Source organism: Diaphorina citri, unplaced genomic scaffold (assembly GCF_000475195.1).
Source record: "Diaphorina citri unplaced genomic scaffold, Diaci psyllid genome assembly version 1.1 scaffold3167, whole genome shotgun sequence".
Lineage (NCBI taxonomy): Eukaryota > Metazoa > Arthropoda > Insecta > Hemiptera > Psyllidae > Diaphorina > Diaphorina citri.
The window spans coordinates 7,171-23,446 of NW_007380578.1; the positions used below are offsets into that span (position 1 = coordinate 7,171).

General features: G+C 38.0%; 1 protein-coding gene across 1 annotated transcript in view; it reads right to left on the reverse strand.

Annotated features, from left to right (window-relative positions):
* The window catches only part of LOC103520063 (putative sodium-coupled neutral amino acid transporter 10), a gene marked incomplete at its 3' end in the record, with an annotated part of 21,737 nt that extends 5,758 nt beyond the window's left edge, over positions 1-15,979 (reverse strand). Inside the window, exons 1-9 of the mRNA XM_026831322.1 lie at positions 15,764-15,979; positions 15,296-15,413; positions 11,929-12,102; positions 10,822-10,928; positions 10,205-10,326; positions 9,627-9,778; positions 9,016-9,060; positions 8,215-8,261; positions 6,116-6,373 (exon numbers count right to left, since the gene is read on the reverse strand). Of these exons, the coding sequence (XP_026687123.1) occupies positions 6,116-6,373; positions 8,215-8,261; positions 9,016-9,060; positions 9,627-9,778; positions 10,205-10,326; positions 10,822-10,928; positions 11,929-12,102; positions 15,296-15,413; positions 15,764-15,850 (1,110 nt within the window). The remainder of the gene's footprint in view (positions 1-6,115; positions 6,374-8,214; positions 8,262-9,015; positions 9,061-9,626; positions 9,779-10,204; positions 10,327-10,821; positions 10,929-11,928; positions 12,103-15,295; positions 15,414-15,763) is intronic.
* Between the last annotated feature and the right edge of the window lie 297 nt (positions 15,980-16,276).

Genomic DNA, 16,276 nt, shown 5'->3' on the forward strand with positions numbered 1-16,276 from the left:
TCCGAGAACAAACCTAATCCCTTCAGGATGAAATCCGCCACGCCGCCCCGGGCGGCGGGAATCGAACCCGCGGCCTAGCGCTTACAAGGCAGGCGTGCTACCTTCCAAGGTAACTTGGGCTGGCTTACCTTGGTTCGTCCGTTGATAACAAAGTCTCCCATTCGACCATTATTGACCATCCTGTTGGCTCGCATGATAATCGCGTCCACTTCGGATATAAGTCTCCCGATATTTGAACAATACGTTTCCCGTCCATCTATCCAAGTGATTTGATCGCCGCGAATTGTCTTCAGGTCTTGCTTGTTGGTAGATTTGTTGCTGACTAGTTGTCCGTCCTTGAACACGCCGCTATGGTACATGCCCAGCACTTCGTGTAACACAGCCATACCTGAGGAGAGATGGTGAGGAAGAAACATTTCAGAGCCATTGCGGTTGCATTGGAAGTGTAGTCGTGCAACTTTTATCCATTTTTTTTGTTTTTTTTTTTTTTTTTTTTTTTTTTTTTTTTTTTTTTTTTTTTTAAGAGGTTTGACAGAGGGAACTTTAACTGCTATGGTCTTATCGTCCCGAAATCGAGGAGAGAAGGAAGACAGGATAGGAGAAAGCCAGCCGTTCCGAGAACGAACATTATCCCATCAGGATAAAATCCGCCCCGGGCGGGAATCGAACCCGCGGCCTAGCGCTTACAAGGCAGACGCACTACCAACTCAGCTAATTAGGCTGGCAATGTGCTATCATTGCTTCGGGCTTTGCTGCTGGCTAAGCTGGCTTCATGAACTTTAACCATCTCTCTTTTGTTCATCATTTCAGAAACTGTTGGCAGATATGATCGCTAGTTATAGTACACCCTCAGTTTATATCAAACACATTTGCTTCATCAACTTCACAGAGTAAGTTAAAAACATAGCTATAGGCCAAGCACGCATTTTCTGATGCGACTCCTTTACGGAAGACAGGATAGAAGAAAGCCAGCCGTTCCGAGAACGAACATTATCCGTTCAGGATAAAATCCACCCCGGGTGGGAATCGAACCCGCGACCTAGCGCTTACAAATCGAACCCGCGATCTAGGCAAACGCGCTACCTTCCAAGCTAACTACACTGACTTTTATTTTTCCTCCTTGATATGCAATGATACAAAAGAGAGAGCTTTTTTCTGAGTAGATCTATCTAAACAAATCTGTGTATACTCGTTTCTTTAGGGTTTTGTGTTACTAGAAGGTAGGAGTTCCATAGTCCATACTAGGAATTTTTCACTGTGTTAAGCATACTTAAAAGCTTGTCACAAATATCGTTCCCCAGTTATTACACCTACCTACATAATTATGTAGATATAAATTCTATGACTTGACTTGGAGTCGAAGCACCAACCTCCAGATTCAAAGTCCAACGCGTTAACCACTGCACCACTGAGGTTGGCATAGTCCATACTGATCCTCCCTCCTCTCTCCCCCATCAGGTTTCACCTCCCCGAGCCGATCTACGTGAACCTGGTGCGTGACCCAGTAGAGCGTGTAATATCCTGGTATTACTACGTCCGTGCCCCGTGGTACTACGTCGAGCGGAAACAGGCCTTCCCCGACCTGCCCCTACCTGACCCAGCCTGGCTCAAGAAGGACTTCGAAACCTGCGTAATCTTGTCAGCTTGGAAGGTAGCGCATCTGCCTTATAAGCATTAAGTCGCGGGTTCAAATACCACCCGGGCGAATTTTATTTTAAACAGATAAGGTTCGTTCTAGGAACGGCTGACTTTCTCCTATCCTGATTTCTTTCCCTCTTCGCTTTCGGGACAGTAAGAACTTAGTTAGCATTTACATTTCCCTCTATCAAACCTATGAGGTAATAGAATATAGAGTAAAATAGAACAGTATACTAAGGGTATGTAGTAATAGAAATAGAATAGTAGTACTCACTCAAATAACTTTTGAACAGTTCATCATTTGGGATGCAGGTCACAATGGCATAGCACAACATTGTCCAATAGAAGATTAGGCGCTCCATCATTTGGTTGTAATACGTATACGTACGTATGTTGCGGTATTTATTTAACCATAACCATATTTACTTAACCATATTATTTCACCATAGTAAACTTAGGGTACCAACGGTACCTAGGTACATTTACATATAAGTACAGTAGAAACTCGATTATTTCAACTAATTGGGACCGGGGGTAGTTGAAATGATCACTTTCTATGATCTTTTCCTCTGATAAGATAGGATATCCTTTGAAGGAACCGAATCAGAGGGAGCACCGTCTTGAACTTCCTATGGTTTTCATTACAATGGGGAGCATTCTCCGTGGCAATGGGTACCACACTAGGCTTGCACACCGGACGTCCCAGGTTCGATTCCCGGCGGGGTCGAAGTTTTATTCGGACCTATGCTTAGAGTTCGGGGTGCACTCAGCCTCGTGAGGACAATTGAGCTAATACTTTTACCGAGTAGCGACCAGTGGCGGCTATACCAGTGTAAAAAGATTTATGAATGAGAATTTATTGGAAAGGAGGCACGTAGTAATGCTGTGATACCCACAAAAGATGTAAATAAGCACTCTCTGGTTTAACACAATTGTTTAGACTGCTGGGGTAAAGGGACTTTCTAGTTTCTAGTCTCATTCGAGCAGGATAAACAAGGTATATTCTATTCTATTCCACTGACCACTAGAAGGTAGGTACTGGATTCACAGATAGGTAGGTAGGTACCGGACTACCAGGAACCTAATGAGTACCATGTACAGATAGTAGGTACAAGTATCTAATCCAGTAGGTACAAGTACCTAATCCAGTAGGTACTCCATATCTCTGCAATTTATCTCCGACTATATGTAGCAGAAATTCGCCGCATAACGCTAACGCATTGCAAACAATATTTCACAAAATCATCCTCATAGAAATCTCCTCTTGAGGTTTCGGATGACGGTCTTGGATGGGGTCTGTTTCACTAGTTTCACTAAAGTAATTTGTACCATAGGGTATAGGTACTCAAAACAGATCCTAATTAGTTAGCTTGGAAGGTAGCGCGTCTGCCTTGTAAGAGTAGGTAAGCGTTATGTCGCGGGTTTGATGCCCACCCCCACCTAAGCGAACGTTCTCAGAACGGTTAGGTTCCTTTATCCTGTACTACGTCTTTTTTTTAAAGAGGTTTTGACAGAGGGAACTGTAACTGCTATGGTCTTATCGTCCCGAAATCGAAGAGAGAAGGAAGACAGGATAGGAGAAAGCCAGCGGTTCCGAGAACGAACATTATCCCATCAGGATAAAATCCGCCCCGCGCGGGAATCGAACCCGCGGCCTAGCGCTTACAAGGCAGACGCACTACCAACTAAGCTAACTAGGCTGGCGGCTCAAATTCTTGATTTTCTGCGAGGGTCGGTATTATGGTTAGTGCTCCGCTGAGTACGCTTCTATTCATCAGCATGGTTTGTTTATTTTCTCTTGGGTCGGTACTAGGCTAGGGTCGATGGTCGGTTCTCCATTGTGGACGCCTACTAAGGATATACAGGTACAGCAGAACCTCAATTATTTCAACTTCCATTATTTCAACTCCAAAATCCGTTTGTTCTTTCTATCTTTTAAAGGATATATGATATATCCTATTTTATCAGAGGAAAAGATCATAGAAAGTGATCATTCAACTACCCCCGGTCTCAATCAGTTGAAATAATCGAAGTTCTACTGTATACATCTATCTGCATATCTAATACATATGTTTTGTTATGTTGACAGGCCGTTCAACACGGTGGGTGCGTTGGAGAAAGCCAAGATGGCGGTCGAGAAGCATTACGCTGTGGTAGGATTACTTGAAGATCTCAACATGACATTGACTGTGATGGAAAACTACATTCCCAGGTTCTTCGCGCATGCGTCGCAAATTTATAATGGTGAGTATCCAGGAAAATACCTCAGTTGTTGTTTTTTTTTACAGAGGGAACTATAACTGCTAAGTCTTATCGTTCCGAAATCCATGAGAGAGGGAAGACTGGATAGGAGAAAGCCAGCCGTTCCGAGAACAAACATTATCCGTTGAGGATAAAATCCGCCAAGAGCGGGAATCGAATCCGCGGCCTAGCGCTTACAAGGCAGACGGCTGGCTAATTTCATTTTAACCAGTCCGTCAATAGGCGATAAATTTTATCGATTGTTTCTCTCTATGATTCCAGAGGACATGATGCAGTATCGCAAGATCAACCACAACATATTCAAACCTCCAGTACGAGAGGAAATCAAGCAACTAGTGAGGCAGAATTTCACACGGGAAATTGAATTCTATCAGTTCTGCAGACAGAGGCTACATAGACAATATTATGCCTTGAATAGACTCAAGTAGAAATTCTGCTAGTCTGGTGGAATTCCAGAAATTCTGCTAGTCTGGTAGGATTCCAGAAATTCTGCTAGTCTGGTAGAATTCCAGAAATTCTGCTAATCTAGTAGAATTCCAGAAATTCTGCTAGTCTGGTAGAATTCCAGAAATTCTACTAGTGAGGCAGAATTTCACACGGGAGATTGAGTTCTATCAGTTCTGAAGACAGAGGCTACATAGACAATATTATGCCTTGAATAGACTCATGTAGAAGTTCTGCTCGTCTGGTAGAATTCCAGAAATTCTACTAGTGAGGCAGAATTTCACACGGGAAATTGAATTCTATCAGTTCTGTAGACAGAGGCTACATAGATAATATTATGCCTTGAACCAGACTCAAGTAGAAATTCTGCTAGTCTGGCGGAATTCCAGAAATTCCGTTACTGGGACAGAATTCCAGAAATTCTGCCTCTGACTGATGATTCTGTAAGAAATTCTGCTACTACGGAAGAATTTCAGAAATTCAGCTCCTGACTCACAGTAGACCAGAGTTGCAGAATATCTTCTAGTCTGGTAGAATTCCTGAAATTCTGCTACTTGATAGTAAGGCGGAATTTCAGAAATTTGGCAAAATATTTAGTAAATCAGAAATCCCGAAGTTCTGTTTTTTGACTGATACGAGTATTTCGGAAGAAAAAAATTTCTGTCACGATGAATGAATGAGTTCATGATGGAACACTTAAGATGAGCAACCCAATTCTGCAGACAGAGGCTACATAGACAATATTATGCCTTGAACAGACTCAAGTAGAAATTCTGCTAGTCTGGCGGAATTCCAGAAATTCCGTTACTGGGACAGAATTCTAGAAATTCTGCCTCTGACTGATGATTCTGTAAGAAATTCTGCTACTAGGTACGGAAGAATTTCAGAAATTCAGCTCCTGCCTCACAGTAGACCAGAGTTGCAGAATATCTTCTAGTCTGGTAGAATTCCTGAAATTCTGCTACTTGATAGTAAGGCGGAATTTCAGAAATTTGGCAGAATATTAGTAAATCAGAAATCCCGAAGTTCTGTTTTTGACTGATACGAGTATTTCGGAAGAAAAAAATTTCTGTCACGATGAATGAATGAGTTCATGATGGAACACTTAAGATGAGCAACGTCGTGCGTGGTTGGTATCTGGACGGGTAACCGTCTGGTAACTGGTACCACACGTTCCGCTAGTCATTTTGGGGTGCGCTCAGCCTCGTGAGGACAATCCGTCATTCTTTAATATCATTATGACAGTCGGTAGAGCATTGGTGTTCAGACCTAAAAGTTCTGGGTTCGAAACCCAGTTCGGGCGCCAAATTGTTTCATATAAAAAGGAGGAAGGGCCAAAGACTTGGTCTTGTGCAAGCTATCCCCAGTTTCGATAATGTATTGGAAGATGTTGATAGGATGAAATGTAATTTATTGATCGTACCTATATGACTTAACAAAGCCTGTATTTATAAAACCAAATAAAAACTGTACATATCAACCCTCTCTAAGGGTTTAAAAAACTGTAATTCACGAATTTGTTTTCTTTTCTACTTTCCTTATTAATCCCGCCCCTTAGTTGGAATATTTTGTAGATAGTTTATTTTATAATTTATTTCATTTCTTTCTTCTTGTTATTAATTTATTCTCTTAAAAAAAAAAAAAATGAAACCTCGGAATTCATTTAGATCAATTATCTATCTACTATTCATTTATCCAACAGGTGCCTAAATATTGGATTTTTTCTTTCTTTTAAGTGGCAAGATTCTCCTGAAGGAGCTCGATATCTTACCTTGGCAAACAGTCGCTCTGTTGTCTGTTTCCCCGGTATTCGCACGAATATATACGTCGGCATTAATACACATATGAGTATGCCAATAGTAGCTCCTACCAGTCCCAGCACAAGTTCTATATTAGACGACATCATGGCTGTCAGTAGAGATATGAAGATGATGAAGAGGGTGATGCATCGGAACCGGGCCTCGGGAATGTGAGTCGAACCCACGGTCATCGCACTGTGAGTCATGGACTCGTAGTGCGTGGTGTGCGCCTGCGAACAAGAACAGAATGAATATTAAGAAACTTTTTAAATACCTACGTAGGTATTGCGTATACATCGACATAAAACATCATAATGGAGGAGTTGCAATTGGGAAAATATTATTAATAAAACATCGATTCCTACGTAAAAAGCTGTGAAAAATCCGAATCTGAGGTCGACACTCCGAAAAATTAACTTTTGAAGGTCGAAAATTCAATTTTTAATTGCCGTTCTAATGAAAAAGTTCAAAAAGTTGTGACGTCAGATTTCACGTCAAAATGCGCAGAAACACTTGCGCACAAACAAACGAAGCGGAAGTCATGAATTATGACGTCATCGCCTACGGGAGCGTATGCCGTGACGTCAAAAAACATTAATTTGGTTGGCCATCCATGAACGTACATAGGTACCTACCTACATCGTATAGATGGCTGGTTACTTGCGTCTGACGAGAAGATTAAACAGCTTATGCTTACTTATGCAACAATGAAGCTTTTATGCTTATCTATGCTGGTATAAATGAGGTATACCTATTCCATTCTATTCCATGCAATAATGTAGTATACCTACTCGTAGTAGGCAATGTGTTATGCCATGTTATGATGGCAGAAATTAAAACATCAAACATGAAAAACCTGGAAAAAATGTGAAAGCGGTAGGTATGTACCTACCTACCTTTTTTTAAAGATGAAAATACTTAGCATCTGTGTGGGTAGATAGGTAGGTATGAGGTAAAAGGTAGGTAACTTGTGTCAGTCCCCACTGACTTTGTAAAGGAAAACTATCCCTCCCAAATCTCTTTCCCTCTCATGCAATGTTGTGTACCTACCTATGTCCTATGTGTTTATACGTATTTACTTTAATCTTTCTCTTTCATGTGAAACAGTCACATCTCTCTCTCTCTCTCTCTCTCTCTCTCATTTCTGCTCTCTCTCTAATTGCTTAATCCAATAGGTTTAACCTGAGAGATTATGGTCCATTGGGCCCGGCCCTACCATTAGGCTAGCCACTCACTATCATGACTATCAGATACACCTGATTTCTGGGCTTTCAACATAGCAACGAGTGCCCATAATAAAGTAAGTCTCACTAGCTTCAATGTCCAATCACATCTTCATGATAATATTTGATATTTCTCACTGTATGTACATATTATAATACTACTTTGATACTTGTAAAGCATTTACTTCTACGTTTTATCAGCTACAATATTGTTCAACACATGGTCTTTAAATTTACTTTCCAGGTGTAAATTTTTCATCAGTTCCTCGTGGTTTAGATTGGATAACAAGTGAGGTACCTGTATATCTTCACCATTGGAATCAGATACTTCACACTGTTCATTTTGATTATTACTAACCTTGTTGTTATTTATATTTACATCAATAGAATTGACTTTATCGTTGGTTATACCATTAGTATTTACAAAATTATTATTTACATCAATAGAATTGACTTTATCATTATTTTTATCATCAATAATTACAACATTATTATTTACATCACTAGGATTGATTATATCATTACTATTTACATTATTGTTACTATGGACATCAATAGATTTGACTTTATCATTGGTAATACCTTTAGTATTTACAAAATTGTTATTTACATCACTAGAACTGATTTTATCATTGGTTATAATTACAATATTGCTATTGACGCCATTAGCACCGTTGATTCTTTCATTATTATTTACAACAATAGAGATGCATCTAGGTAGGTGCCATACCTACTTCTTTTAAATGTCAAAATTTCTGACTGGATCAATACTTAATTCCTTGTTACACAAATAGAACACAGCCAATATTTCAACATTTTAAACAAAATGTGAAGAAGGTTCTACTCACTCTCAGAATGTCACAACAGTTGCTATGGATCTTCTCTTGCACAACTCCTGACAACAAAATGAAAGTACTCATCCTTACAATCACTCGTTGATGATACCAAAGGTGAAAGTCCTTGGAGATATGAACCCGAGTACATGTCCTATGGGAACAAACAAACCCATGACGTGGAAAATGAACTGATAACTTTGTTTTCCACTTGTGAATCTTGATAGGTAGGTATTTGATAAGATAACAGAACACTGATGTGTCGAGAGAAGTGATCGGGTTTTATACAAGGATGTTTTTGGTGGCTTTAACTCTGGGTTTGTCAATTCGAACCTGAAGTCTTGGGAACCAAATACGGAGCTCCGACTATTGAATAAACAAAACTCACAAAAGAAATGTCCTTTATTCAATTAAATTAAACTAATTATTAATTATTTTTTCAATAAAAATTTCACTTTTCTATACATATATTTATATACAAACAGAAAATAGACATTTTTTTCTCTTGAAGAGGCCTTGGTTTAGAAAATTAAAAAAAAAAGTACAGAAATGATGTCCAAATATTACTCATAAAACCAACTACATACATAGCTCAACTCTATAGCTTGATTAGACGCAAATAAATGAGACCTTTTTTAGTTTAGACAGGGACTTTACAGTCCTATTCGGACAGGATAAACAAGGTATATTCTACTGAGCCAAGATAGAGATCTTCTTTCCCTTCGCCTTATCCCGTGTTCAGACGGGGTCGGCGTTTTTCGTCAGCTTCTCAATCAGTCCTGGCGTGATTGCTTTGGGCTGACATTTGGTTTTGGCTACAAAATGATGAAGCATTGGGAGTGAAACTCAGCAGAACATTACCTGCAACACACACAAAATAGATTATTTATAAAAATAAATAGGTAACAATAAATATATACATATATACAAACAGAAAATAGACATTTTTTTCCCTTGAAGAGGACTTGGTTTAGAAGAATTAAAAAAAAAAAAAAAAGTACAGAGATGATGTCCAAAAATTACTCAAAAAACCAATTACAAAATTACATACATAGCTCAACTCTATAGCTTGATTAGACGCAAATAAATGAGACCTTTTTTAGTTTAGACAGGGACTATTTAGTCCTATTCGGACAGGATAAACAAGGTATATTCTACTGTGCCAAGGTAAAGATTTTCTTTCCCTTCGCCTTATCCCGTGTTCAGACGGGGTCGGCGTTTTTCGTCAGCTTCTCAATCAGTCCTAGCGTGATTTCTTTGGGCTGACATTTGGTTTTGGCTACAAAAATTTTACGAGTGGATGTCCTCCACACTCAACCTTTGCTATTTCTTTAGCAAGGGAAATTTCCGGCTGGTATCCTCCCTGTTTAAAGTCCCCCCGCCCGAAAGATAGATTAGGTAGGTTTATTCTTCTATTCTGTACTCACCAGACAGGTTAGGTAGTTTATAGTAGGCCACATAGCCAAAGAATCCTACACTCATGTACACACCCGTACACATGTTAACAGCAGAACCGATGTACTCATTCATTCTATCTAGAGATAGATTGGGCATGGACTCGAATATATCAAACAATTGTCTGAAAACAAAGAAAAAAGGACAATAGAACTTGTGCACTTGCTTGGATGAATTTCTTAAATAAAAAAAATTGCTCTGGACAGGAATCGAACCCACGACCTAGCGCTTACTAGGCAGACGCATTACCTTCCAAGCTAACTAATCTTACGATTTTATTCATTTATTTATTAGTACTTCTATATCCTGATATAAATTGATTTGAAAAATTATTCACAATCTAATAAACATCTTCGATATTCTAAGTACGGCAAAATAGAGGATATAGCGATGAAAAACATACCCTTCACCAACAAGCAAACAATTATTTCTTAGGTGTGATATCAAAAGAAGTTGCGTTGGTTTGTTGGGTTGGGTTGTTTGTCTGATCGTTCGTTTGTTTGCTAGTCTGTTTGTTTGTTTGTCTGTTCGTTTGATTGTTTCTACTTACGTTTGACAGAAGAGTGCCATGGAGAAGATAGGTAAGCACTGTAGGAGACCCCCAGGGTTCCAATATTTCACCTCATAGATCCATTCACCTTGAATGAGATGCGTGGAAGATTCAGCTATCATCTGAAAACATAACAAGAGAAATAATTGACCATCGAAAATATGACCCGATTACATTACATACTTTCCTTCTTATAAGCTATGGCTGATAAGGAAATTAACTAGGTTTGGATAAGTCCTTCTATGGGGAACAGACAGACAGACGACACCGAAGCGAATACAATAGTCCGTCCCTTATACCTTTTTATTACTATTGTAATAATAAATAGGAGGGACTAAAAATCAATAAATTATTTGTGGTAAAGCAAAGCCTTTTCACGACGTTTGTGGATATCACATATTTGTTATTTATTTAAATAGAAGGAACTGTAACTGCTAAGGTCTTGTCGTCCCGAAAGCGAAGAGTGAAGGATGATAGGAGAAAGCCAGCCGTTCTGAGAACAAACCTTATCCATTCAGGATAAATCCGCCCCCGGGCGGGAATGGAACCCGCGGCCTAGAGCTTACAAGGCAGACGTGCTATCTTCCAAGTAAACTAGGCTGGTTGGATGATCTTACCTTCAACACAAGACACAGGTAGAACAGAATGGTGGCTGCGGATACAGTGCTTAGACTTTCAACATTTCTCAGTAATCCTAGTGGTAATACTATGAACAATGCGAGACCTGGGGAACGAAAACATTAAACATCAATGGAGCAGTTGCAAATGGGTAAAAATTATAAATAAATGGTCGATTCCTATGTAAAAAGTTGGGGAAAATCCAAGTCTGAGGTAGGAACGAAAATATTAAACATCAATGGAGCAGTTGCAAATGGGTAAAAATAATAAATAAATGGTCGATTCCTATGTAAAAAGTTGGGGAAAATCCAAGTCTGAGGTCAAAACTCCGAAAAAATAACTGTAAAAGGTCGAAAATTCAATTTTTATGTTCCGTTCTAATGAAAGAGTTCAAATATGTGTGACGTCAGACTTTACGCAGTTGTTATTTTCGTCCGTTAGGTAGCGCCAGTATGCAAGCGCGCTAGCGGAGGAGCAGAAAGAACTGCGCAGAAACGTATGCGCACAAACACATTAATCGTTGCTTGCGAGGGAGCAGCTTTGCTCGGGACATTTGATGTGACGTCTTCGCCTACAGGAGCGTATGCCGTGACGTCAAACTTCACGATTTACCGGTATTTTTTAAATCGCTTTATCTCGGGATCTAGAAGTCGTAGAAGAAAAGGAAAAATTCCGTTGGTCCTCATTTTTCCTGCTCTATGACTTTGAAACATCACCCAAGTAAGCGCAACTGATCTATTGAACAGCGTCCACACTATATCAATCAACATCACAAGGAACAGGAACCCATAGAAATATACTTTATCCTGCTGGGATAGGACTGAAAGGTCCCTTTACCCCCACAGTCTACTAACAAAGGTCTCATATATTTTGACATAATAATTATTATGGGGAACAAGTACCTAGTTGAGATCAAAGGGTTTTGTAGCAATAAATCAAATACTACATTAAGCCGCCCACTCACCTTCAGACTATCTAATAGACCTAGATCTGTCAGACGGTCGAAGCATGGGCATTAGACTCATGTGGTCTGTGTCGTAGCATGCTCATCCTTCAATTCCTTCAGTATATCCCTCATCAGATGAACAAAGAAACACAATACTTACACACGAGTACAGTGGGTCTCAGTGTTTCTATACGGATATGTGTGAATACATTGGATAGAATGGCAGGACCCAGGTCTCCCATGACTACAAAGAAAGCAATACATGTCCCCATCATGAATCCAATGATACTCAACTCTACCAGAGTCTTACCCATTGTACCAAACACTTGGAATGCTGAAAATATAAACAATAGAATATTTGATAATTTTTAATGTAAGTAAAATGAAAACGGTCTGAAGCTACTTATAACTTGAAGAATTCAATTCAATTCAATTCAATTATTTTTATTGTTCAAATACATGACAGTATGTTAACAATGTTTATACATAATACAATTAGAAACACAAATATATATTAATATTAATATCTATATCTAATTACAGTAAAATATTGAGAATTGAGTAGAAAACAAACAGGAATCAAAAGCCAACCTGTCAATTCCATTAAAAAATCTAAGAACAACAAAAATAATGGATTATGGTACTTTTTCGATATCTATCATAGTTTTCTCTAAACAATTCGGACAGACATACATACAAAAATACATGAATGACCCGCCCATATTTCCCTTTTATATATATGAGGATAAATGAAACCATGTACAATAATGTATACAGGTTGTTTTAAGAGTCATACTATTGTTCTACAGGATGTAACGTGGAGGTACACAGCGGATTATAAGGGGACCTTGCAAAGGCGCAACAAAGTATCAGAAGCGGACCTTATGAATGCCATTCTCAGTATAAATAAAAAAAAATGCATTATTTTTTATGAGCTACATCCTTTTTATGAGCTTACTAGTGTTGTTATCAAAACTTTAACAGGAAGACATGGATTCAACACCCAAATAGCCATACCTACTTCAAATAAATTAAACATGAACCAACAATTAGTAGGGTGACTGTACCAGTAGTCGATCATTTTTCACGTTTTTAAGTTTCAATTAGCTCTGGTTCTATTGTTGGACACTGTTATATTTTAATTTTGGTGTCAAATTAAAGCTAAGACTTCAAATTTTTTATGTAGGTATCTTATTTTTTATAGCAATATCTTTTGTTTTTATGCTTTTTTTATTGCTCAAACTCATTTTTCAGAAAAGCACTAGTTCTCGATCTTAGTAGGCTTCCACAACGGAGAACTGACCATCGACCCTAGCCTAGTCTCGCCCGAAGAGAAAATAAACAAATCAACGAGGTTCCAGACTCCGTTGTGGACGCGATGGTCGATGGTCTCGGTGGGAGTCTATGGACGCACAATTAGAGCTCTGTTATAATGTGGTCAATTTCTCAAATAAATGATCAAATTTCATGGTGGGATCGAACCCGCGTCTTTCTGATTACCAGGCGAGCGTCTTCTTTTGTTAATCTCGTTGTTCTGTGTATATTTATTGTACCTATACTTTTGTAAATATTCCAAATAAAAAGAGTTAAACAATAATAATAATAGCGTCTTGACCACCACGCCACCGAGGCAGGTTTTACATTCAAGATGAATTGAAAAATGTAAAAAGTGTACCTATACTTAAGTATAGGGTGTTTTAAAGATTCGTATAATTTAAGCTTACCCTGTCCTTTAGGTCTGTTTGTCCCTACACTTAAGCATCCGAGCGGGCTTTTTGTATATGAGGATTTTTTTTTTTCAACAAAATACTCAAGTATATTTATTTATTATTCATGGACAGCCACAACATAATAAATTAAAAGAAATAACAATAGAAAAGAAGAAAAAAAATATGTAACTGAAGAAAGAATAGGGGAAAATAGAGAAGGAAAAGATGGCAAAAAAATTAAAAAAGAATGAGTTAATGAGATGCTGTGTCCCATATTGGGGATGTGTTGCATCTCATGAAACCATGTACAATAATGTATACAGGGTGTTTTAAGAGTCATACTATTGTTCTACAGGATGTAACGTGGAGGTACACAGCGGATTATAGGGGGACCTTGCAAAGGCGCAACAAAGTATCAGAAGCGGACCTTATGAATGCCATTCTCAGTATAAATAAAACCAGGTATGATAAACCTGCTTACCCCGACCTTTAGGGCTGTTTGTCCCTACACCTAAGCATCCGAGTGGACTTTTTGGATATGAGGATAAATGAAACCATGTACAATAATGTATACAGGGTGTTTTAAGAGTCATACTATTGTTCTACAGGATGTAACGTGGCGGTACACAGCGGATTATAAGGGGACCTTGCAAAGGCGCAACAAAGTATCAGAAGCGGACCTTATGAATGCCATTCTCAGTATAAATAAAACCAGGTATGATAAACCTTTTTATGATTATTATTTTAATAGTAAAAAAAAGGAGCGCTTTATTTTCTTTTGAACATCGCAAAAAATAAACAACCGATAGATTAGACTCGTGTCGTCTGTGTCATAGTATGTCCCTCATCACATGGGCGAGAAGAGACAATACTTCCCATTTAGGTGATGATTATATTATGAACTAGTAGAATCCCACATCAGAACCTTATAAATAAGATTGGCTAAGAGTATTTTATACAAAAAAGAAATATTGTAAAACATTATTTTGTTATTTGTTTACTATCTACATATTCTACATCTGTCTGTGTGTCTGTTTGTTGTTTTTACTTTCTACATATTTACGTATTTAGATAATCCTGTCTATTGATTTCATTAACAATGATTGTTTCCTACATCGATATCTTCTTCATCTTCCATTTACAAAAAAAGAAGTATTGTAGAATTTGTAGAACATTATTTTGTTATTTGTTTACTATCTACATACTCTACATCTGTCTGTCTGTCTGTTTGTTGTTTTTACTTTCTACATATTTACGTATTAGATAATCTTGTCTATTGATTTCATTAACAATGATTGTTTCCTACATCGATATCTTCTTCATCTTCCATTTCATGCTTAATCTCCACTTTCACATCTTCGCCAGTTTAGTTAGCTTAGAAGGTAGAGTGCCTGCTTTGAGAGTCTTGGGTCAAAGGTTCGATTCCCACCTGGAGTGAACTTTATCCTAAACAGATTAGTTTCGTTCTTGGAACAGCTGGCTTTCTCCTATCATGTCATTCATTTCTCTACAATTTTGTAACATACAAAAAAATCAGACACACGGACCAATGGCTGAAACTTTGGATTTAGGCTCTAGAGACCTCAAAACGTGTTTTGGCACTAAAAACTGACCATCGAAAATTTGACCTGATTACATTACCTATAGGATAAGGAAAGTAAAAAACATGTGACAGGCTGGGATTAATCCCACAAACTCCTGATTTCCAGGTGACTAACTTTAACACTAAACCACTAAGATTGGCTTTTCTTAGTTTATCAATTATCTTTTTAGAAGCTTAACCCATCTTTCCTCCTCCCTAAATTTAATTCCACTTACCAAGGAGTTCATAATTTCTTCTTCTAGACATGATGGCAGATTTTAATAGGAAATGACAAGTTGATCTGGATAGAATATTACTTAGAATCAGAAGCAGACTTGATAGCACTATGCCACACTGAAATGAAACCATGACAGAGTTATTTTTAGAAATAACAAACAGATTTAGGATGTTTGGGCTTTGCTTGAAAAAAAAAAAAAAAAAAAAAAAAACCAAAGAAAAATTTTTTTTTTAAAAAAAAAAAAAACCAATGGAAGATTTTTCTTTTTCTAATGACCTCTTTTTAAAGGACCCAAAAAGCACCCCTAGTCCAAAGTTTGGACTTTTACCCAGAAAGAAATGCCTGAAGGGATTTTTTTTTTTTTTTTTTTTTTGTGAAGTTTGAAGCTATGAACTTCAGAGCAAACTTTTCAAGTTCCAGAGGTTAAAACCATCAAGTTTAGTGAATATTAAAGTAGATTTCTCACCTCTTTATAACAGAATGGCATAGCAAGAACACTAACTCCAATGATAGAGTTGGATATAGTCATAATATAGCCGGTACTTGACCCCATGATTATGTTCTGTAGATCTGGTACCTATTCTGTTACTAGCTCCTGATGATTCAGATGTAGAAGATTGATGATGTTTTCCAGTGTTTTATCAGCAATAAAATTAATTACATTTGCTGAAATACAAATAAAGGAATATTAGAAAAATAAAATATGAAGCACTTGGTAGGCAGACAATTATTGGATTTAAGAGTCCAAAACTCTTTCACCTTTGTTGTTAAAATTTGAGAATGCTTGCAGACTGTTTGGGCATGTGTGTACATATTCAGATGATAACATATGTGAGATTGTAGGCCAGTCTGTAATCTACAAATCAGAAATGAGAAAAAAAAGCACTGTAATTTAACTTTGCGGTACTTGAGCAGAAGTCATGTCCGTGGAATATCGCTACCAAAGGAACTGGCACAAACAAGCAGTGACCAGTGTTAT